This window comes from Bombina bombina, chromosome 1, assembly GCF_027579735.1.
Source record: "Bombina bombina isolate aBomBom1 chromosome 1, aBomBom1.pri, whole genome shotgun sequence".
Classification (NCBI taxonomy): Eukaryota; Metazoa; Chordata; class Amphibia; order Anura; family Bombinatoridae; genus Bombina; species Bombina bombina.
Window position 1 is genome coordinate 1379332849 of NC_069499.1, and position 25848 is coordinate 1379358696.

The 25848-nt window shown below is 38.5% G+C and overlaps 1 protein-coding gene across 1 annotated transcript in view; it reads right to left on the reverse strand.

Annotated features, from left to right (window-relative positions):
- KCNN3 (potassium calcium-activated channel subfamily N member 3) overlaps positions 1-25848 on the reverse strand; it is a 457853-nt gene that overhangs the window by 315576 nt on the left and 116429 nt on the right. The window contains 1 exon segment of the mRNA XM_053704468.1: positions 17615-17710. Coding sequence (XP_053560443.1) covers positions 17615-17710 — 96 coding nt within the window.

The following is a 25848-nucleotide window of genomic DNA, read 5'->3' on the forward strand; positions in this document are numbered from 1 at the left end:
CTTTCCAATTTACTTCCATTAACAAAATGTGAACAATCTTTTTATATTTAAACTTTTTGAGTCACCAGCTCCTACTGAGCTTGTGCAAGAATAAGTTTGTATGCATTTGTGAATGGCTGATTGATGTCACATGGTACGTGTATGCATTTGTGATTGGCTGATGGCTGTCACATGGTACAGGAGGAGTGGACATAACTTTTAAAATTGTCAGAAAAAAAATCTACTACTCATTTGAAGTTCAGACTAAGTGCTATTGCATTGTCTTGTTATCTTGCATTTGTTGATTATGCAAATCTACAGTGTTGACTGGTCCTTTAAGATCATTCATCCAGAATGGAATACTGTACTGCTATACTTATGTGAGAACATGCTCTGTCCTGCTTCTTACTGTCTGCAATTTTTTTTTATTTAAACCTCAATAAAAAAAATAATAATTAAAAAACATTCTCTTTTCTGCCTCTGTGTCTGTACCTAGGTCTGACATGCAATATAGGTAAAGCACTTCTCCTGAACTACTTAGACTGAAAACAAAACTTAACGATGCTAAAAAGAAGGTAAATAGGAATATTAAACTATATAATCCTCAAATCCTAATAGGTAAATATGTAAATGAATGTGCTGTTGCAACTCAGTCAATAACATAAGAAAGTAATATTGATAAAAATACTGGAAACATCCATCATAGGTTTAACCAGTGCCACAGCAAGCACGTAGAAATATACATCTGGTTCTGCTTGAAATAAACACACATGAAGAAACTGCAACTGAAGATGCTATATGAAGGAATTGGTGGCTAGCTGTAAAACTTGCCTGAATGAAACTTTTTGAGTTTACTAGTCATGCTGACCACTCTCATTTTTATGTACACACTTTCTGTGGCACCAGCTCCTACTGAGCATGTGCATGAGTTCACAGTGTATGCGTATTAGTCTGTGATTGGCTGACGGCTGTCACATGATACAGGGGGATGGCAAATTAAAGGACATTTGTTAATTTGTTAGATAAAAACTATTTCTCATTTAAAATCTTTTTCGATTATGCAATTCTACTGCATTTAATGTTCATTTCACTCTGAAGGTATCCTGTTTGCCAGCTTGTGATGTGATGATAAAATCTTCAAGTTTCATATACATTTCAGATTGGTCAACCTCTGCTGTAGCAAAAGCTTAGCTTCAAACATTGCCATAGAATTTTGGATAAGTTATCTTTTATTTTGGACTGCTTTAGAGTCCTATGTTTAATAATAACATATAATAATATACAATATAAAATTCATGAATAAGGGCTGCAATATGGAATATAATTGCCTGTTCGATTATACATACACATACAGAGATTAGGTGAAATGACCAAAGGGTTAAAAAGAAAAAAAATGGTGAGCAAAATTATTATTTTTTTTTTAATATAATAGTTTAAAATGCTGGTGTGTGAAGTATATTTAGATATGCTTCATGAGCACATGCAGAGTAAAACAGTAAACAGTATTAGCTTCTACTAGTATCATTTCCGCAAATACAAGTGTATTGCAATAATTACTCGACTCAAAAAACGTTTTGATGTCCAGCTCATTGGAAAATCCCTCTAAATATAGAGAGCTGTAGAGCTTCCTTTAAGAGACAAAACTGGAAGTTTGCAGCTCACCTATCCGCTGCTAGATGCAGCCCAAAAAGGAAATAAAAAGGCTATTCTAGGTTGAATATCACAGGAACATGTAACCCACGCTTTCTTATAACTCATGAACAATTGTCTATTGTCTATTGGTAAATTTTTTCTAACCTTGACTTGTCATTTATTTCTCTTAATTAAATAAACAACACATAATTATTTGAATAAAACACACAACATCCACCTACAGATTAACCCATAATGGGCTAGATGTTTGCACGTCAGGTTACCGCGTCCTCATAGCTCAGAGCAAAAGTTATAAGGGCTCAAAGATATGAAGTCCCAAAAGGCAGACAAAGGGCTTTAACATAGAGATACATACAAATACATCTCTAAAGATATACATATATATATATATATATATATATATACACATATATATATATATATATATATATATATATATATATATATAAATGTGTACATATGTATTGATATGTGTATATATGTATTTACAGACATATATACTTACATAAATGCATAAATACATATGTACACACACACATATATATATACTGAAGCCCTTTGCAGTTAAAGGGACAGGAAACCCCAAGTTTTCTTTCATGATTTGGATAAAACATACAATTTTAAACAACTTTCAAATTTACTTCTATTATCAAATTTCATTATCTTGTTATCCTTTGCTGAAGGAACAGCATTGCACTACAGGCAGCTAACTGAACACATCTAGTTAGCCAATCACAAGAGACAAATTTGAGCAGGCACCATTCAGCAGCTAGCTCCCACTAGTGTAGGATATGTGCATATTGTAAAAATTGAAAAGAAACAGAAGCGCCACATGGCCTAGTATTGTATGTACTCTTATAGTAAAGTGCATATAGAATTTCACTCACATGTGAGAAAGCACCCTTCTTGGTGTATATAGTACAGGCTGGAATCAAACAGTCATCCAGCAGAATGACCTCCAGCAAAACTCCAACCACTGTTGGGAGAATCCAGATAGGCGTGTTCCAGACGTCTATTAGACCATTTAGTATAATGGAGTCAGGGCAAATAAAGATTTGGCAGGAAGTGGTAAGATCAAATCTTACTTTTAAAAACAAAAAACAGCAACGCGTTTCTCAGCTAGTCCATAGCTGTTTCATCAGGTTTTCTTTTTCAACAAGGGATACCAAGAGAACAATGCACATTTAAAAAAGTGAATTTAAGTGTCTTAAAATGACATGCTCTATCTGAATCATGCAAGTTTAATTTTGACTTTCCTATCCTTTTAAGTAGATAAAAACACATTTATGCAATATTCATATACAATACAGGTTTTAACCATGTATTTACTGTAAATATTTCACATTCCAATGTTCTGCACACAGGGGAATATTTATTTATAAATAGCTATTCCTATACATAACTGTATGTATCTATACCTATATATTATCATGTATATATACAGATATATATTTGTGCAAAAAAACATCATTCTTATTTTCATGTCGGGTTACCTCGCAAGTAGGGTGTTAGTTTTTTCCCAACTTTCTTTGCTTCATTGACTTCTATGGGTGAAAAGGTTATCGCGTGTGCAATATTCTAAGTTCGGCTTTTTAAGCGCATCTGCTTAGTGCTCAAGCGAAAACAATTTAAACACTAGTTATTGGGGGAGGGTTTATCAAGCTGTTTGGGAGGGATCAGGGAGGTTGGAGGGTAATGGGGGATCCTACACCACAGAAAAAATTAAATTTAATTAATTTAAAAAAAAGCTTTAAAAAAGTTTAAACAACATATCAATTAACTTATATTATCTAATTTGCTTCAGTCTTTAGATATCCTTTGTTAAAGAAATATCAATGCACATGGGGGTGGGAAATTTGTCAGATGGGAGGGTAGTCTCTACACTAAAGCTAAAATTAAAGGGACACTCAAGTCAAAATAAACTTTTATGATTCAGATAGAACAAGCAGTTTTAAGACACTTTCTAATTTACTTCCATTTTCAGATTTTACACAGTATTTTTATATACACACTTTCTGGGAAACAAGATCCTACTGAGCATGTGCACAAGCTCACAGGGTATACGTATACTAGTCTGTGATAGGCTGATGTCTGTCACATGATATGGGGGGGGGAAATGGGAGGAAAAATAAACTCAGAAAAAAAACATAATTTATTCTTACCTGATAAATGTATTTATTTCTTGACACGGTGAGTCCACGGATCATCTTAATTACTGTAGGGAATATTACTCCTGACCAGCAGGAGGAAGCAAAGAGCACCACAGCAAAAGCTGTTAAATGCCATTCCCCCTACCCACAATCCTCAGTCATTCGACCAAAGGGAAAGGAAATAATCTAAGGTACAGAGGTTCCTGAAGTTTATAGAGAAGGAAACTGTTTAAAAAACAGGGCAGGTCGTGGACTCACCGTGTCAAGAAATAAATAAATTTATCATGTAAGAATAAATTATGTTTTCTTTCTAATGACACGGTGAGTCCACTTATCATCTAAATTACTGTTAGGAACCAATACCCAAGCTAGAGTACACGGATGATAATGGAGGGGCAAGACAGTTAACCTAAACAGAAGGCACCACTGCTTGAAGAACCTTTCTCCCAGAAGAAGCCTCTGCTGAAGCAAAAGTATCAAATTTAGAAAATTTAGAAAAAGTATGCAAAGATGACCAAGTCGCAGCCTTGCAAAGCTGATCTACAGAAGCTCCATTTTTAAAAGCCCAAGAAGATGAAACAGCCCTTGTGGAATAATTTGTGATTCTCTCAGGAGGCTGGTGACCAGCAGTCTCATATGCCAAGCGAATAACACTCCTTAACCAACAAGAAAGAGAAGTAGCCGTAGATTTCTTACCCTTACACTTCCCAGAAAAAAACAACAAATAAAGAAGAAGACTGGCGAAAATACTTAGTCGCCTGCAAATAATATTTCAATGCACGAACCACATCCATGTTGTGCAACAAACGCTCCTTATGAGAAGAAGGATTAGGACAAAAGAAGGAACAACAATCTCTTGATTAATATTCTTATCAGAAACAACCTTGGAAAGAAAACCCAAGGCAGTACACAGACCTACCTTATCAGAGTGAAAAATAAGAAATGCAATTCACACTGTAAAGCTGAAAGCTCAGAAACTCTTCGAGCCAAAGAAATAGCCACCAGAAACAAAACCTTCCAAGATAACATCTTAATATCCAAAGAATGCATAGGTTCAAACGGAGCATGTTGAAGGACTCTAAGAACCCAATTAAGACTCCAAGGTGGAGTAGTAGACTTAAATACAGGCCAAATTCTAACCAAGGCCTGACAAAAAAGAATGAACATCTGGCACATCCGCCAGGCGCTTGTGCAATAAAATAGATAAAGCAGAAATTTGACCATTCAGGGTACTAGCAGATAAACCTTTCTCCAAACCCTCCTGGAGAAAAGACAAAATCCTAGGAATCCTAACTCTACTCCACAAGTAGCCTTTGGATTCCCACCAATACAAATATTTATGTCAAATCTTATAATAAATCTTCCTAGTCACAGGCTTACGAGCCTGAATCATAGTCTCTATGACTGACTTAGAAAAACAATGCTTAGAAAGAATCAAGCGTTCAATCTCCAAGCAGTCAGCTTCAGAGAAACAAAATTTGGATGAAGGAAGAGACCCTGCAGAAGCAGGTCCTTCCTTAATGGAAGACGCCAAGGTGGAAGGGAAGACATCTTCCCCAGATCTGCAAACCAGATTCTGCGAGGCCACGCCGGAGCAATGAGAATCACCAAAGCCCTCTCTTGTTTGACCTGAGCAATGACCCGAGGAAGAAGAGCAAACAGAGGGAACACATATTCCAGACTGAAAGTCCAAGGAACTGCCAGAGCATCTATCAGAACAGCCTGAGGATCCTTTGACCTCGACCCGTACCTCGGGAGCTTGGGATTCTGACGAGATGCCATGAGATCCAACTCTGGCTGCCCCCAACTGAGAATCAAGCTGGAAAATACCTCTGGATAAAGTTCCCACTCCTCCGGATGAAAAGTCTGTCTGCTCAGAAAATCTGCTTCCCAATTGTCCACCCTTAGAATGTGGATAGCAGACAGACAACAGTTGTGAATCTCCACCCACTGAATAAACTTGGCTACCTCTGTCATGGCCAAGGAACTCCGAGTTCCTCCCTGATGATTAATGTAAGCCACTGACGTTATGTTGTACGACTGAAACCTGATAAACTGGGTTGAAGCTAGCTGAGGCCAGGCTAGAAGAGCATTGATAATTGCTCTCAGTTCCAAAACATTTACAGAAAGAACCAACTCCTCCTGAGTCCATAGACCCTGAGCCCTTAATGAACCCCAGACAGCACCCCAGCCCAGCGAACTGGCATCTGTGTTTACAATCACCCAGGCAGGTCTGCGAAACCAAGTTCCCTGAGAGAGAAGATCCTGAGACAACCACCATGGAAGAGAATCTCTGGACATCTGATCTAGAACAATCTTTGGCGATAGATCCGCATAATTCCCGTTCCACTGCCTGAGCAAGCATAACTGCAGAGGTCTGAGATGGAACTGAGCAAACGGAATGATGTCCATGACTGAAACAATCAGACCAATAACCTCCATGCACTGAGCCACTGACGGCCAAGGAAGGGACTGAAGAGCAAGACACGTATTGAAAGTCTTTGACTTTAATGCTTCTGTTAGAAAAATTTTCATATCTAGAGAATCTATAATGGTCCCCAAAAATACCCCTCTTGTAGCCGGAATTAGGGAACTTTTTCCTAAATTCACCTTCCAAAAGTGGGAGCGCAGAAAAGACAACAACAACTCTGTGTGGGAGTTTGCTAGTTGAAAAGATGGAGCCTGAAATAGAATGTTGTCCAGATAAGGAGCCACTGCAACACCCTTCAATGCACCACCAACAATGCTCCCAGGACCTTTGAAAAAAATTTGGGAGCTGTTGCCAGACCAAAAGGAAGAGCTACAAACTGAAAATGTTTGTCTAGAAATGCAAATCTTAAGAACCTGTGATGATCCCTTTGAATGGGAATATGCAGATACGCATCCTTTAGATCCACTGTGGTCATGAACTGACCTTCCTGAACCAAAGGAAGAATGGAACGAAAAGTTTCCATCTTGAAAGACGGAACCCTTAGAAACTTGTTTACACTCTTGAGATCTAAAATAGGTCTGAAAGTTCCCTCCATTTTGGGAACGACGAAGAGATTGGAATAAAAACCCAGAACCTGTTCCTGAACCGGAACAGGAACTATAACTCCCATGTCGGAAAGATTCTGAACACAACGTAAGAACGCCTCTCCTTTTATCTGGTATACAGATAACCTGGAGAGAAGAAACCTGCCTCTGGGAGAAACATTCTTTAACTCCAGTTTGTAACCCTGGGACACGATATCTACCACCCAGGAATCCTGAACATCTCAAACCCAAGCTTGAGCGAAGAAAGAGAGTCTGACCCCCACAAGATCCATTCCCAGATCGGGGGCAGACCCTTCATGCTGATTTTGAGTCAGCAACAGGCTTCCTGGACTGCTTCTCCTTATTCCAAGACTGATTTGACTTACAAGATGGCTTGGACTGTTCCTGCTTGGAGGAAGAGGAGGAAGATTTACCAGAGAAGTTACGAAAGGAGCGAAAATTACTCTGCCGACCCTTCTGTTTATTTCTTTAATCCTGAGGAAGAGAATGCCCCTTCCCTCCCATAATATCAGAAATAATCTCAGCCAAACCTGGCCCAAACAAGGTCTTACGCTTGTAAGGAATAGACAAAAGCTCAGACTTAGAGGACACATCTGCAGACTAGGATTTTAACCATAAAGCTCTGCAAGCTAAAATAGCAAAACCAGAAATTTTAGCTCCCAACTTGATGACCTGTAGAGAAGCATCTGCAATAAAGGAATTAGCTAACTTCAAAGCCTTGATTCTATTTTGAATTTCTTTAAGAGGAGTATCTTGCTGAATAGAATCAGACAATGCATCAAACCAATATGCCGCCGCACTAATGACCATAGCAATACATGTAGCCGGTTGCCATTGATACCCCTGGTGAACATAAATCGTTTTAAGCAAAACTTCCAACTTCTTATCCATAGGATCTTTAAAGGAACAGCTGTCCTTAATAGGAATAGTGGTCCTCTTGGTCAGAGTGGAAACTGCTCTCTCCACCTTAGGAACCATCTGCCAAGATTCCTTAATAGAATAAGCAATAGGAAACATCTTCCTAAAAATTGGAAAAGGAGAAAAAGGAATCCCAGGCTTCTCCCATTTTCGTGCAATAATATCTGAAACACGATCTGGTATATAAAAAAATTCCACCGAGGAAGGGACATCAAAAAACTTATTAAATTTACTAGATTTCTTAGGAATAACCATGACTGACGCCTCAGAGTCATCCAAGGTAGCCAAAACCTCCTTGAGTAACAAACAAAAAACATGTACACCAAAGTGAAAACATAATAAACTGAGCCAAACATCCCCAGTGCCTGCAAAACTGCCATGCAATAAACCGTTAACCTAGAAGGCTGATTGTATATGTCAAAGTGCCAAATTCTCAAAACAGGAAAAGAAATAGGCACTTACCTCAAAAATCTGTCCGGCAGCAGGACAGCTCACTTGGTATGAAAGGGGCTTCCTACCTCACATGGACCTGTGAAAAAAAAAGAAAAGGCTGAGTAAACTTACTCAAACTTTCAACCAAGGGCAGCATGAAATTACTTGGGAGGCCCAGTGGGGATTATACCCCACAAGTTCCCAAATGCTTAAAAGCCACCACTTGCTCTACTGAAGAGACTGACATGGACTACGGCTAAACCCCAAAGAAAACCAGAGTAAACTTGCTCTGCTTAAAAAATAACAAACTCTTGATTGAAGAATCAGACACCTATCTTTACCCCTCCGTGCAACTGATACAAGCAAAGAGAATGACTAGGGATTGTGGGTAGGGGAGTGGTATTTAACAGCCTTTGCTGTGGTGCCCTTTGCTTCCTCCTGCTGGTCAGGAGTGATAGTCCCAACAGTAATTAAGATGATCCGTGGACTCACCTTGTCATTAGAAAGAAAATCTGTTTATTTGAAATTAAGAGTAGGTGTTAAATCATCATCTTTTTATTATGCACTTGTTAATTATGTCATTCTACTGCATTGAGTGGACCTTTAACCTTACAAGCTACCTAATTAACCCCTTCACGGCTGGGTGTAATAGAAGCTTGGTGCGCTGCTGCAATTAGCGGCCTTCTAATTACCACATTTATGCCATAATTGCACAAGCGGTATGTAAATAATTTCAGTGAGAAACCCAAAGTTTGTGAAAAAGTTAATGATTTTTTTTTATATGATCGCATTTGGCGGTGTAATGGTGGCATGAAATATACCAACATTGGCCTAGATCAATACCTTGGGTTGTCTACTTAAAAAAAAATATATAGTTTTGGCAGGTAAATTAAAAAAAAAGGCTCTATTTCTGTTTAAATGGACTGATAGCAAAAATAATAAGAAATAATAAGAAAAAGCAAAAATGCTAAAAATTACCCGGTGCTTCCTTCTATATCTAAATTTCATTCTCTTGATTGCCTTTGTTGAAGGAGCAATAATGCACTACTGGGAGATAGCTTAACATATTAGAAGAGCCAATGACAAGAGGTATATTGTGCAGCCACCAATCAGCAACTAGCTCCAGTAGTGTGTTGCTTCTCCTGAGCCTTCCTATGTATACTTTTCAACAAAGGATCCCAAAAGAATAAAGCAGATTAGATAATAGAAGTAAATTGGAAATTGCTTGCACTATCCAAATCATGAAAGTTTAATTTTTACTTTAATTTTTACTTTACTGTCCCTTTACAGTGCCACAAAACATGTTGAGATCTGTGCATATCCTAAAAGGGCTAATTAAGTTAAAAAAAAAGTTTAAAATTTGCTGGCAAGTATTTTAAAATCATTTTCAAAAATAAGCAAAATTAGTTACATAGCCATGCTGTCGGGAATAGTCTGATCCACCCCCCTTATTAGTGTTTAGCATCAGAAACACAAGCATTGTATTTCAACTGAGTTCACAGCAGATTATTTGCTTCTAGGCATGCTCCAGCAGATAATGACTGTTAAAGTCTTGCATTCTACCAAATAAAAGGTGAATATAGATAAAGTCATAGAAGGAATTGTGTGGGGGGAGTTAGAGCTGTACAATACGGAAACTTAAAAGAAAGGGTTAATGACGAGGCACTGCAGTATAAATTTGCAGGTAAAGTAATAAAAGTACAAATTATTATATTTTGTCTCTATCCCAACTTGTTTTATGTCCCTTTAAGTCCTCATTTGAAACTGTAGATTTCATAGGACATGACAATGTTCTATATTATAACTGAAATAGCCGATTTTATAGATTTTAAAACATATTTTCAAAGAATAATGTATGTTGTGAAGGTTAGAATTAAAATCTTACTTCCAAGCTGAAAGGCTGTAATGAATGGTTTTGCAGTAGATTACAGCTCGTTCTGTCAGGAAATTACTGGAAATCAGATACAACCGCAATCATATGTTAATTTGTAGGTATGTTATTGACTGTACCTCATCCTCTAGGGTTAGTTAAACGTTGCATAAGAAAATAGTTACTATTGATGGGTAAATACCTCATGAGAAGTGTAGAACTGCTTTTTCTGATAACAGTGCTGCTAAGGTCCACTTGGAGGGATGGATGCAGCCGTAGGACTATAGTTTGTGCAGCCCTGATGTATGTCGATAGTATTATTTTTTTTATGAGCACATATGGAAAGGTTCCTACCCTTATTCTAAGGAATAACCAAATAAGGAGCCAAAAGGCGGAAAATCCAGTTAGGGGCCATGGAATAATATTTTAAAGGAACAGTATATACCTTGAAATTTTAATATAAAATGCTTAGCTGTACTAGTAAAACAAAGTTGCAATATACATTCCTAATTTATTTTGCCCCTTTACATGTAATTTAACTCTCAAAACTGTTAATTTTATCATCCTCAGAGCTTGAGATGCATCTTGCGGACTTCTCAAGGTGAACACTGCTACATACACTACATACACACTGGTTTTAACAGATAAGAACTGCAAAACAGTGTACTGTATACTAACATTATGACCATGGCTTTGCCTTGTTGTCTGCAGACTCATGCCTGGATTGGCTCTTCCAAATAAGGCAAGTGTTGGGTGGAGTTTGGCTATTGAAAAACAGCTGCTGCAAACAAGGTGTGATAATGCTTTAAAAGTGTTGGCTAATAGATATTTCTGTTGTGTTGCAAAAGAATAACATAAGTTGTTATCATAAGTATAAGTTTAACCCCTTAATGACCCTGTACTTCGTTGATCTTTTAAAGTGGCGGAAGCAATCCTGATCGCTTCCAGCCGCTTTCCTGTTATTGCAGTGATGCCTCGATATTGAGGCATCCTGCAATAACTGTTTTTAGCCATCCGATGCAGAGAGCCACTCTGTGGCCCTCTCTGCATCGGACATCAATGTCCGTAATCCTTGATGGGTGGTAGCCGATGTGGGATGCAGGTAGGTGGGTGGCCATCGGTGTTGGCCTGGCAGAGTTGTGAGGCGGGATCATGGGCAGAGTCAACGGGAGCGCGCACGGGCGAGCATGCACGGGAGGGGGAGGGCGCATGCACAGTGCAGGAGTAGGTGGGAACTGCTACACTACGGAAAAATGTTGTGCTAAGGGGGAGAGAGGGGGGAAAAAATTGCTAAATAAAAGATCTAAGGGATCTGGGAGGGGGTGGGGGGTTGGTCTTGGGTGGGGGAAGCTACAATACATACACCTGCCAGTACCCAAGACGGCTCCCAATAAGGTAGAGGGGGAGGGTTAGAGAGCTGTTTGGGGGGGGGAGGTGATCAGGTAGGTTGAGGCTAAGGGGAGATCTTACACAGCAGCATCATTTAAAAAAAAAAAAAAAAAACACCTTTCATTTTAGTAATGGCAGACTTTCTGCCAGTACTTAAGATGGCAGGGACAATTGAGGGGTGGGGGAGGGAAGATAGCTGTTTGGGAGGGATCAGGGGGTGTGGTGTGTCAGGTGGGAGGCTGATCTCTACACAAAAGCTAAATTTAATCCTGCAAGCTCCCTAATTAACCCCTTCACTGCTAGACATAATACACGTGTGATGCGCAGCGGTATTTAGCGGCCTTCTAATTACCAAAAAGCAACGCCAAAGCCATAAATGTCTGCTATTTCAGAAAAAGGGATCCCAGAGAAGCATTTCCAACCATTTGTGCCAAAATTGCACAAGCTGTTTTTAAATAATTTCAGTGAGAAACCTAAAATTTGTGAAAAAGTGAACAATTTTTTTTTTATTTGATCGCATTTGGCAGTGAAAAAGTGGCATGAAATATACCAAAATGGGCCTAGATCAATACTTTGGGATGTCTTCTAAAAAAGAATATATACATGTCAAGGAATATTCAGGGATTCCTAAAAGATATCAGTGTTCCAATGGAACTAGCGCTAATTTTGAATAAAAGTGGTTTGGAAATAGCAAAGTGCTACTTGTATTTATTGCCCTATAACTTGCAAAAAAAGCAAAGAACATGTAAACATTGAGTATTTCTAAACTCAGGACAAAATTTATAAAATATTTAGCATGGGTGTTTTTTGGTGGTTGTAGATGTGTAACATATTTTAGGGGTTAGAAAAAGTGTGTTTTTGTCCATTTTTCCCCCTCATATTTTATAATTTTTTTTAAAGTAAACTATATGATATGATGAAAATAATGGTATCTTTAGAAATTCCATTTAATGGCGAGAAAACGGTATATAATATGTGTGGGTACAGTAAATGAGTAAGAGGAAAATTACAGCTAAACACAAACACCGCAAAAATGTAAAAATAGCCTTGGTCCCAAACGTAGAGAAAATGGAAAAGTGCTGTGGTCATTAAGGGGTTAAAGGGATACTAAACCCAATTTTTATTCTTTTATGATTCGGATAGAGCATGCACTTTTAAGCAACGTTCTAATTGACTCTTATTATCAATTTGTATTTGTTCTCTTGGTATCTTTATTTGAAAAGCTGGAATAAAAGCATAGGAGCGGGCCCATTTAAGGTTCAGCACCTGGGTAACGCTTGCTGATTGGTGGCTAAATGTAGCCACCAATCAGCAAGTGCTATCCAAGGTGCTGAATCAAAAATGGGACGGCTCCTAAGCTTTTATTCCTTCTTTTCAAATAAAGATACCAAGAGAACAAAGAAAAATTGATAATAGGAGTCAATTAGAAAGTTGCTTAAAATGGCATGCTCTATCTGAATCATAAAAGAAAAAAATTGGGTTTAGTGTCCTTTTAAGCACCACTAATGACTGGTTCACCACCACTGCTATAGACTGTACATCTAAAGCATATGTAGAATCCCATATATTGAGCATATATTCCTGTACTGTAAGTGGCAGTTATATAGTAAAAAACTCATTTTAATTCCCCTAGAATCACACACACGTTCAAACTGACCCACACATGATGTAACATTTGCACTATACATCTAGAACAGGACTGTGCTCCAATAAAACCCTAAGAATTGGCTCTACTGGATAACACTCAAGGCTTTAGCCCCAAGTAACGCTACTGTACTCAATATATCTTCCAATTTTTACTCTGTTAGTAAATATAGTTTATCTCTATTCATAGAGCAAACCAATTAATTTAACTGATGGATTTTCTAGATTCCACAAAGAAGCTGGTGATCTGTGTGAGATATTAGCTTATTCCTCAAACACTTCTCAGTAAAGTTTCTGCTGCTAGAGAGAAATGCCATCTGGCTTTGTGAGATTGTATTTATCAGTGATCAAAGAGAACTTACAATACAGTTGGGCACTAAATAGGCATTCTTTTCTTTTGAGTTATTTATTGCTCATTTTGAGTCCGTTTTTAGATTTACAGGAGAATTACAGTTTTAACCCTGTAAACTTATATAAAGTAAAGATTGTTAGAAAACTGCAGTCGAGCCAAATTTGTTTCCCCGACTCTATTAATAAAACTAAAATTCAATCAGAAAAAGTTTTAGGTCTCTTCTGTTTTGGATGTATCTTTATAATCTATTCAAGGTTAATAAACAGCTTGAAGAAAACAAAACAAGGGGAAATTGTGTAGATTCGCTGACATGCTGAGAAAATGTTCATATTTTAAATGAATATAAAAATATTATTTATTAGAACATCCCACACATCTTTCCCCATGGTCCCTATACAGTTGAGTCCCCACTGAGTGCCCATTCATTTTCCAGGTGCTGAGTGCCAATTCTAGCACAGTTCACTGTGTACTTTAAAACATTGCCAAAAAATCCAAATGTTCTGTTCTCATTCCCATCTTTTCAAGTGTTTTTTTTTTCCCTTGATGTTCTTGGCCATAATAAGAACTCAACATTCTTAGTTTGGAGGTGACCTGCTGTAAATGTGATTCTTTTACATTGCTTTTCTTTTAAGTATTAACATCAGGTCATTTAATGTCAGTCATTTTAGAACATGATATCTGCCCAGTTTGCAACAAGACCGCCTGTCCTACAGGTTAGATTTGTTTGCCTTTCCACATCCTAGCTACCTACACAGAACAGGCTCCTAAATCCCCATAAAAACAGAACTGCTATAGATCAGATTTGATTATCCCCAAATAATTCCGGTGGACCAAATCCACTACTACCAAAAATATTATTACATTTACTGTAATTCTACCTTATACTCAGATTGCCTTAATTGATCTTTGCCTTTATTTCGAGTTGAGTTTGTATTAATCTGCTGCTTGTCCAAAAGTTTTCAGTTTTCCCTCTGGTTCTAGTCAATCCATTAAGGCAGTGGTCAGCAAACTTGGGCCCCGAGATGTTTTGGAACTACATTGCCTATGATGCTGAAACACTCTTTAGGCTGTCTGAGCATCATGGGAAATGTAGTTCCAAAACATTTGGGGGCCCAAGGTTGCCGACTCTTGCTTTAAGGGACACATTTTTAAAGGCAAACAATAAAATGTTCTAACGTACAAGAGAATATACTTGTTGCACTATTGTGTAAATAGGACTGTGTGTTTAACCCCTGAATAAAAATTTCAGAGCAGCCTGCGCTATGCTGGACAGTCAGTGATTGGTTGGTCCTGAATGGCTGTGATCATCTCCAGAACACTATTGCACTGCATATCTGGAGTTCACTTTTACTATGTTTTTATCACTTTTGTAGGGAGTTACACATATTACTTTGTTCAAGCAAAAGCGCAGTAGGCAAAATGACAAGTAGGGTGCATTATCTTGCGATCAGTCTCGCTCTAAGAATAACGCACAATCTGGTATTACTAGTGTTAACATTTTTAACCATAGAATATTAATGCAGCCAGATTTTTTTAGCAAGTCATACACTTTTAATGCATAGTGCAGGGAGCACTATCAGAGCACTCATTGCGCTTGTATCACAAGTGGTTAATTAAGTGTGCTCAAGCATAATTCAAAATACTTAAGTAAAATGTAGTGCTTTTTGACACCTGGAGTAAGCTATTATTATTATTAATAATAGTATAGCACAGAACTACACAAATAATTCCACCAATTGTGCACCATCAGTTTAGCACACCCTTGGTTTAGCGCACCATTGGCTTAGTGCTCGAACTGTATTCATCATGAATTTTATTGAGCATCCCATAAAAGTCTGTTATATGAGACACTCACGCTATCCACCATGAAGATATTAGCGTTCCCTAGATTATCTGCCAACTGATAAAAATAACTATAGACTTGTGATATGAGAGCAAAAATAGGAGAGCTATTGATTTAGCTGAAGCGATGTGAACGCTGAATATGTTTTGCACTCTACTTGTAAGCTAGGACTTTATTATTGCACCTTTATGAACCTTTAAATCGTATACCAATAAAAAGTTATATTACCGATCGAGCAACAATATAGGGATATTATGATAGTGACCATTATATCCAAAAATACTTGTATTGGGGCCTCAGTCAGCAAGCTTAAATTGCAAACAATGTTGCACCCATAAATTATGCTATAGATTAATTTCCAATTTTAATTTAATAGGGCTAATAGATATGTAGTTTGTAGGAATGGAGCAGTAGTATGAGGCATTGTATGGGTATGGTCTAGAGTTGAAGGATGGCAAAAATGATAAATAATGGTCTTCTATATATAACATGACAAGCACAGCTGCTTGTGATTAATAAGAAACTTTGTTTGCACATCACAGACAACAACTTCTGCTACAACAACACCTGCCCAGGACCCAGCATGCATAGTCTGGAGTACATGATGGAGACTGAGTACTTACATAAAATGGAGGTCAAATGTTTAAAGTAGAGGAATCCATCACTCATAGCAGGATATAAATATCTGGGTAAAGATTCTTAATATAACACTTTACAGAGATACATCAAAGTCAGAAACCACTGGATTGGAATCTTAGTTGTTATGTTGCTAGAATAGGCAGGAACCTCAAATAGGGAAGGTCGAGGGTCCACGAACTTAAACGCATGAATGGAAAAGTGGGAGGGTCAAAGACAGATTGATTGACACAGCTGTGTGTGTGACAGTGAAAAACAAGAGGTTAATTAACAACATTGGGTGGTGAGATGCAGTGTACAGTCAGGTCAGGAATAGAGTTTAGAGAGGATTGTGGATAGATTACATAAGTGAAATGAAGATATTAGTCAGGAGAGGGATATAGGATATATTAAAGAGATAAAGTTGATAGATTAATGTGCAAAGGTAACTGGGGATAATAGGAGATGAGGTACAGTGCATATTGAGTTATGGTAGAATCAAGGTGTTGGGCAGACATTAGTTAGGTAAGGTACAGAAACTAGTATATTAGGTGAAGTAGGGAGTAAAACTAATGCAATACAGAGATTAATCAGAAGGGCACACTCGATGATGTGGTAAAATTAATGAGGTGCAGAAGTTTGTCTAGTAAGTTAATAGTGAGGTTCAGAGGATAGTGCAATGCTGTGGAGAAATTAGTGAGGTGCAAAAGTTTATCTGATGAGTGAATAGTGAGGTTCAGATGATAGTGCAATGCTGTGGTGAAATGAATGAGGTGCAGAAGTTTGTCTAGTAAGTAAATAGTGAGGTTCAGAGGATAGTGCAATGCTGTGGAGAAATTAGTGAGGTGCAGAAGTTTATCTGATGAGTGAAAGGTGAGGTTCAGAGGATAGTGAGATTAAGAAAGGTTAGTGAGGAGATGCATTCAGATTAGCTAGGAGAGACACAATGATTAGTGAAATCTAAAGGAGTGGTTAATGGAACAGGTGCAGAGGCCATGCTTATCGGAAGAAACAAGTGACAGAGTGCATATGTAACAGTAATGTGGAGAAGTTATGGGGTGAAGAGTTTAGGAAGGGGTTAGAGATCAGCAAGGTCATATGTAAAAGTTTGAGGTTAGGTGTAAATGTCACAGTAGTTAAGGAAGGCATGTGATATAGGTGAGGCCTAATGGTTAGTCTGGATCTGTACAGTCTGAATCTGTACATAAAGAAGTCAGATGCAATAGTTAGGGAGGTGGGTTATTAGGGTGTAGAAGAGTAAGTGAAATGCAGTAGAGCTGATGTACAGAGAGGCCAAATGCTAGTGTAGTGAGGTACAAAAGAGATGAAACTCTGTAAATTGCATGTTTTTTTAGATGCAGAGGTTAGGATGGTTTAAATGGATGACAGGTGGAAACTGTAAGACGCATGTGCAAGAGCAAAGGTATGTGCATAGGTCCTAATGAAGGGAAAAGCAGGGAGGCCGTAGGGGCAGAGGCTGTGCAAGAGATATGCAAATGCAGAAAGATAAAATGTTTAGGAACGTTTTGTTTGGACTGATACAAAAATTGAGAGGTGCAGAAGCAGTGAATAGCAGGAGTGTGCATTAGAACAGGGGTTAGCAAGAAGCAGGAAAGGTGAGGGGACATACAAAATGATTATCTGGTTGTAGAACACAAGTGCTGTAGGAATGAAGAGGTGCAACACGAGTATATCATACCCCTAAAATACCCACAGGCAAAAGCCTCACCTACCTGCACCTCACGCGCATGGTATGCGATGATCAGCCCCAGAAGGATTATGGAGGATAAACTTATAAGGCATTTCAGGGCCAAAGAAAACATGGAATCCTGTAAAAGAAAGGGAATGAAAATGAGGCAAAGATTAAACTTGACAGATGTAAATAAATTATGTTTTCTATTGTTTTTACGCACCAAAATAATATTACCTTTTTAAAATAAGAATCTTAGTACAGATCTAAACAACATTGACAAAATTGATTGAATTTCTTACAACTATTTATACACATTTTGGGCTAGATTACAAGTGAAGCGCTATTTATTGCTACCGCTCGCGTGTTAAATTTGCTAGACGTACACATTTTGCATGCATTGGGTAACAAGTTGAAAGTAAAAAGTTTTTGCAGAAGTGCTAACCTGATGTGCGAAAAAAGCCGAATTTCAGATATCGTCACCACGTTAACGTAATCCTGCATAGACTTCAATAGAGTGCGAAAAGTGGAAAGAAAACCTAACACCCTTATTTGTGCACAAACCCAATCGCTTTTAACCAGATGCGCTTACCAGACATGAAATTTTAATATTTTACATTTCAATGTTTTTCACATAGCAGAATGTTATATTTATTCTAAAATACATATTTCTATATACAGGCGTAGATCGGAGATATTGCGGGTTTGGTTACAGACCACTATAATAAAGCGAATATAGCAATAAAGTGAGTCACACTCATTTGTTTTTGTTTTCCAGTGCAAATAAAAGTTATATTTACAATATTCTGTAGTCTATTAAAGGGATATGAACCCCATTTTTTTTCTTTCATTATTCAGATAGAGCATGCAATTTTAAGCAACTTTCTAATTTACTCCTACTATAATTTTTTCTTCAATCTTTTTGTATCTTTATTTGAAAAGCAGGAATGTAAGCTTAGGAGCCAGCCCATTTTTGGTTGAGCACCTGGGTAGCGCTTGATGATTGATAGCTAAATGTAGCCTAGATACAAAAAAGCTAATATACCCTGCACACAAAATAAATGAATCCTCATCTTACTTGCTCCAATCAAATTGTGGACCACAATCTAAAAAATGGGCTACATATAGTCATAATACAAAACAAATATTAACTTATATGAATAAGTTAAATAGTCTCAGAACAAAAGTATACCCTATATTCAAAAAAATTGCATTGATTATTTTATTTATGAAACTTGATGTTAGAATATGCTAAAAAATAGGGTTGATTAAACCTTTACCCGTAAAATCAATAGTTTGTGCAAAACCATCAGATATTATTAACACACACATAAAACAGACCCAGGTCAACAAAACATCTTATAATTGTATTAAAGTGAATGTAAACTTTCACAAATGAGTGCCCGGTTTTTAAAAATACTATTAAAAACAGGGGCACCTTCATTCATGAAAGTTTACATTTCACCTGTTTTGTTAAAATACTTACCTTTTTCTTCTTGCAAGTCAGAGCAGCGATTCCCCCGCCTGCCGCTCGTCTCTTCTTATGTCAGCAAGGACGAATTTGGATTTCCCCCAAGAGCAAACATTGGCTGAGGCCACACCGTGATTAGAGGAAGCCGGATTCTTCATTGCTGACGTATGAAGAGACGAGCAGCGGGCGGGGGAATCGCTACTCCGGCTTGCAAGAAGAAAAGGTAAGTATTTTAACAAAACAGGTGAAATGTAAACTTTAATGAATGAAAGTGCCCCTGTTTTTAATAGTATTTTTAAAAACCGGACACTCATTTGTGGAAATGTACATTATTTGTTGAATAGAAGGTATATTTAACTTGTTCGTATAAGTGAAAAATAGGCACTCCATCTAATATTTGGCTAAATGTAGCCACCAATCAGCAAGGGTGCTGAACCAAAAATGGGCCGGCTCCTAAGCTTACTACATTCCTACTTTTTCAAATAAAGATACCAAGAGAACAAAGTAAAATTGATAATTGGAGTACATTAGAAAGTTGCCTAAAATTGCATGCTTCGTATCACTTTACGTGTGCAATAGCATTTTGTCTAAAAAAAACAACGTACATACCTTAATTAAAAAATACTTTGTTGCTAAAAAAGATAACCATCATTTGAGCCTTCAATGGGTCATAATCTTTTTGTTGGTGGTTTGTATATATAGGGGTCTATATATGTGTATACATGTGTATTTATGTGTTTATATGTGTATATACTGTATGTTGGAAAAATGGCACCGTTAGACTTGCTTGACACAGGGTTGCACAAACCTTCAATTTGTAAAACGAGCAATATGTGTGAAGCGCAATAAAATAAAATGAAAGTATGCCTGTGATGTTTTTTTTGGTAAAAAAAATATCAATATCTATATGAATATATATAGGTATAGATATATATGGATATATATTGGAATATATATTTAAAATACTTAGAACATATTCCCCTATGTGAAGAACATTTATGCAATATTCATATTTATTAAAGTGTATTAAACACTTTAATAAATATGAATATTGCATAAATGATTTTACATGTTTTCAGGTACTTGACTACAAAGGGCTCCAATGCACTTATAAATATGTTTATATGTGTGTACATATGTATTTATATGTGTATTTACAGATATATATATACACATCCAAACACATAAATACATATGTATATATATATAGGGGTAGATTTAACATAGTGCGAGCAGACATGCATACGCTGTCGGCATTTATCATTGCACCAGCAGTTCTGGTGAACTGCTGGCGCAATGCCGCCCCCTGCAGATTTGTGGCCAATTGCCTGCTAGCAGGGGGTGTCAATCAGCCCAATCGTATTTGATCAGGTTGATTTCTGTCTGCAGCCTCAGAGCAGGCGGAAAACTTATGGAGCAGAGGTCTTTAGACTGCTGCCTCATAACTTCCGTTTACGGCAAGCCTGAAGGCTCGTGCGGAAACAGGAGCTTGATAAATCGGCCCCATAGACATATATATATATATAAGTGCATTGCAGCCCTGTTACTGACATTTTAGTTATATTGCTGGGACTATTCCAATAAAGAGACAAGTGTGTTAAAACAGGAAATGAGATGTGCAGGGAGTATAAAAGGCATCAGCCTATATCCTCATTGGCTGCATAGATATCATTAGAAAACCAGAGTGGTATTCGGCAGTGACAACAGTGTTTGGGTGTCAGATTTTTAAAGCAAGTCATATTTTTTACATGTAATGCTTCTAGTTGTAAAAGTGGTAGAATTAAATGTATTGTATTTAATGGTTATTTCTATTAATTTAGGCAACTTGTGATTGCTGAAAAATATTAGGGTGAAATTTACCAGAACTATAGATCCACATGAGAGGATGGTTGTGGGTTCAAGACAAATCAGGTTTAAACAGAATCATTATTAACAATGAATAACTTTAGCGTATGATCTTACAGATTTCTGAATGACGTAAATGCACACAGTTTACCACAAGCATCATGTTAAAAATACTGCATAGATTGAGAGACTGGCGGTTTATGAATGATCTGATTAAAAGAGAGCTTAGATTCTAAACAGAACTTTACACGTTTACAGTAACAACACATAATACATTTCACTGCTGCAGGCTATGATCTATTTGGGTGACACTGCATCTTTATGGCTGGGAGGGTGGAGGCAGATTTTGGCCAGATGCCCTTGCTAGTCACTGACTTTACAGACATTGAGTTTATATTCTTCTGTCTTCTATAATTAGTTTGTGTCAGTAATGCAGAACTGAGCTGTCTACAGGATACATTGAGTTACTTAGTTTACATAAATCTCATGCTAGCTGCATTCAGAAGAAACACATTTCTTCCAAACAAAAAACAAACACATTTTACACACATATTAAACCTAACAATCATCTACAGTCATGAGGTCACCATGTGTTTGATGCTATACATGCCTAGATCAAAAACAGAAGGGAAAAAAAACAAAACAAGAGGGCATGCTTTAAAATAGTCATTTGAGAAAGTAAAGCATTACATTTGCTATAGACATTTTGGTATAGAATAAAAGGTTTGATTGCACAGGTAAGGTTGTAATTGAGCAGGTGGGTCTGATCTGACAAGACAAATGGATATAAACCAGTGGGACATGATGTAGTATTTAGATCTATCAGGGAAAAGGTATGAGACAAACAGAAGATCGGTGGAGGTGCAGGGCAGGCTGAGGAAATCTTAGTCTAAACTAGAGGAAAAGTGTTTTATCTTATTGGAAATAACCTGCTGGTTAAGGGCCAGGGGTGCAATCTAAGGCAGATAGGAGTAATGGGCCGAGTGCATTTATGAAGAATGTTATTAATTGGAGACTCCCTGTTGGGATGTGAGCACATTCAGCTGCCTACAATCCAATACTGTTTGTATAGTGCCATAGTGTTCTGCCAACAGATCTATTAGGAGCTGCAGTTCTTTCTCAGGGTGTCACGGCATAAAAATGGCAATAATTAATTAGAATTACAGCTGAGACTGTCTTCTCTTCTTAACTCTTTCACTGCTGCAGAGTTGTTTCTTTCTTACTTTGAATACATTATGACAAAATAAGCCTGTTATTCAGCAGGATGTATTAGAAGATTCTTCCAAACATCCACTTACCTTTTACTGTGAATGTTATGCAGTACTTAATAATTTGCAAATGTATGGTGATTATTCTGCAGACTTGTGTCCAAGTGCCCCGTGAAACTATCTGATTTTCGATTCAATATTAATACTGCAACCACTGAATGTAAACATCATCCACTCCCCAGCTCCCTGCACCTTTTCCTGAATCATAATTTGTCATCTTATATCTGATTATCAAAGTCATTGCATAATTAGATCATAACTTACACAATTAAACATAGATCCCAACCCTAATAGATCATCAACCTCACACCATATAGACCATTTATTATCTCTCAATATCTCAACACAGATCAACACTACTTTACCTACATACCATCATGGATCATTGCCAAGCTTCTCTTTCCAGTCTACATCTGAACTCTCTTTGCACCCTCTCATGCATTATCATTCCAGATGATCCTTGCCCCTTTCTCAGAACTCCTTCGGAAAATTATTTTTTTCTGTTTACCCTCTTGTAGACCAATCAGCAATTACAGACCATCCACCTTCTCTTTGCCACCACTCAAAGATCATAATGGTTTGCAGATCATCCACCCTTTCTTTGCCGAACCTAATGGAACATCATCACCTACAGATTATCTAGTGTCTCCATTCATCTCCTCATTATGCATTTAAGGTAATACTCACTCTCTGCACTCTTTCCTATCAACCACTATCTCTTTATTTATAGATATTAACACATCTTGTTATCAGCCTCTATTCCCTAACAATATAGACGAGCAAGGAAGTCACGCTGAAAACTGCTGAAGTCAAACAGGTCTCTTTTTTATTGAGGAAAGTCCTTCATTACAAATATATCAAGGCACAGTCATGAAAACGCCTATTCCCTAACCCCTGATAACATTGACACTTACATACACCATTTTAGTTCAGCCTTGTACTATAGTTCATTGACCCTTACTTACCCTACACCTTCTGCCATCACTTATTAGATCCAGGGGTGGACTGAGCACTTAGGTAAACAGGACCTGGAACGAGGGCCTAGCATGTAGGGGGGCTTACCAGTGGCTACCTTAGCTTACAGTCACAGCTGATTTAATAAACTAGTGCAACACTTGAGCTGGGCCTGATGGCTGCTCTATAAGTAACTAAGTAGTTAAGGGGCCTGTCCCTGGAATGAGGGGTCTGTTGCTCTGGAGTATGGTATCTGGCCCTGGAGGTTGGGAGTCTCTGTTTCTGACCATAGAGGTTCAGGGCCCTATCTTTGTTGAATAGTAAGTTCAGGAACACCACTGCACTACTGTGAGCTAACTGAACACATCTGGTGAGTCAATCACAAGAGTCATATATGTGCAGTCATCAATAACCAGCTAGCCTCCAGTATTGCACTGCTGCTCCTGAGCCTACCTAGGTATACTCTTTAACAAAGGATACAAAAGCGAACAAAACAAATGTTATAATAGATGCAAACTGAAAGTTTGTTTAAAACTTAAATTATGCTTACCTGATAATTTTCTTTTCTTCAGATAGAAAGAGTCCACAGCTGCATTCATTACTTTTGGGAAATAAGAATCTGGCCACTAGGAGGAGGCAAAGACACCCCAGCCAAAGGCTTGAATACTCCTCCCTTGTCCCCCAGTCATTCTGCCAAGGAACAAGGAACAGTAGAAGAAATACCAGGGTGAAAAGATGCCAGAAGAATAAAAATTAGGAGACGCTCCATAGAAAAAAATACGGGTGGGGAGCTGTGGACTCTTTCCATCTGAAGAGAAGAAAATCACCAGGTAAGAATAATTTAAAAAATAAGTTTTTCTTCATAAATGTAAAGAGTCCACAGCTGCATTCATTACTTTTGGGGAAACAATACCCAAGCTATAGAGGACACTGAATGCAAAAATGGGAGGGTACAATAGGTGGCCCATTCTGAGGGCACCAGGCCTGAAAAACCACAACCAAACCCTGCTTCGTCGGAGCCGGGCAAAAAAACTAGAAGGAAAAGGCCCAAGGACACTGACCCGCAGATAGTCCGAAAGCCTAACTAGAGACCGCAAAGCAAACTCACTGAGCCAACACTCCTCCAGGAGAACCGTTGCCCAGCAGTCGGTCCCCAAACAGTCCTTACTAGTACAGTACCAAAATCCCCAAAAGGGAGAAGACAAGGGTGAGCAAAAGGGATACCCAAAAGGTACAGCAGGATCCAAAAAGGAAAACCCCCTTCAAAAGAAGGCCAAGTCCACAGAGACCCAAAAGGATCCCGAGAACATGGGGAGACGACACCCTAACCCACAAGGCGCAACCGGGCATCATCAAGGAGAAGAAACATCTCCCAAACATCATGCAACAGCACTGAAAAAGACAGCTGAAGACAAAGTCCTCAAAACGTCAGAACCCAAAGACTGATCAAACAGAATAACAAATAGCAAACTCAGAGTATAAACATCTGAGTCTAGAACACGCTGCCCTCCGTAGGAAGACATGGAGAAAACACTCTCCGTAAGGAAGAAGTGGTCACACAAAATAGCAGACTGCTCAACTTCCAAGACATCGATTGCCCAGCCTCCAAGACAGAGGACACCCAGGCAATGCAGGCTACTCACAGATCTCAAAGGGGGAGAGGCACCGAACCTCTAAAAAAGAAAGTCCACTGTCACCCCCAAGACCTGAGGATGAACAACAAATCTCAGATCCTACACCTAGCCTGACCAGCCCAAGCAACGGCAGATCTGAAGCAAGGGAACCAAAAGGAACACCAAGACCAGTCCCCAAAAGTGCGAAAGAATGGACACAGCCACTTCAACCTAAAGACAATTGAGCAGGCGTTAGACCTAAGGAGATCTAGCAAAGCCACCGGACTAAGTCTCAATGTGGAGCCAGCAGCTCCCCAGATGGACAGTAGCAACGCAAAGAGCAGACCAATCCCCGAACCAGATACACATCTGTTCCAACCTCCTGAACACAGGAGAGGCCCCTAAAAAGGGAACTACACCTCCATAAGGAGGACAACGAGCCCCCTAACTAGGGGAGCGTCGAGAAACACCTGCCCGTAAAATAGAAAGTCGCCCCACAAATGTTCAGATTAAACATCTCCAGGAACATAAATCCCTCGCCTGATATAAAAGAAACAGACCTCCCAGGGAAAAGATCCAGAATAACCCGGATAACAAGAGCAAAAACACCTTGCAAGTCTCAACCCAATGGGAAGAGACCACCCCTTGCAGGAGCCCAACACTCCAAAGAGCCAGGGCCATAAAAGGACACTAGAGCTAACAGGCGTCCAAGCCACCTTAACATGACTGTGCTTAAAAGTGCGACTAATCCCCCTTAAGGGACACAGGGCACTGCTCATTTTATCAACCTCGAAAGGAGGAAAGGCTGAGTAGACCTTGCGGGGAGTGAACTAGCAATACTCAACTTGCTACAGTACAGAGAAGCCACAGAGCATTATTATGCTGAGTTAGCTGTCCATCTAGCCACAAGCTCCTGACACAAGGGGAACAGTGAGGACAAGTAACCCCTGAACAGAGCAACCTCAAGCCTCCACATTACCTTAGATTCTAAGTCAGAGGACAGTAAAACATGGGTTTGGATGCCACTTGGATGGCAATACCTGAACCATATGAGTGGAAACCACTAGGACCTCCTCTATCCCAAGAAAGAGATGCAGAGCATTCCCAACACCGGGAAAGGACCCCT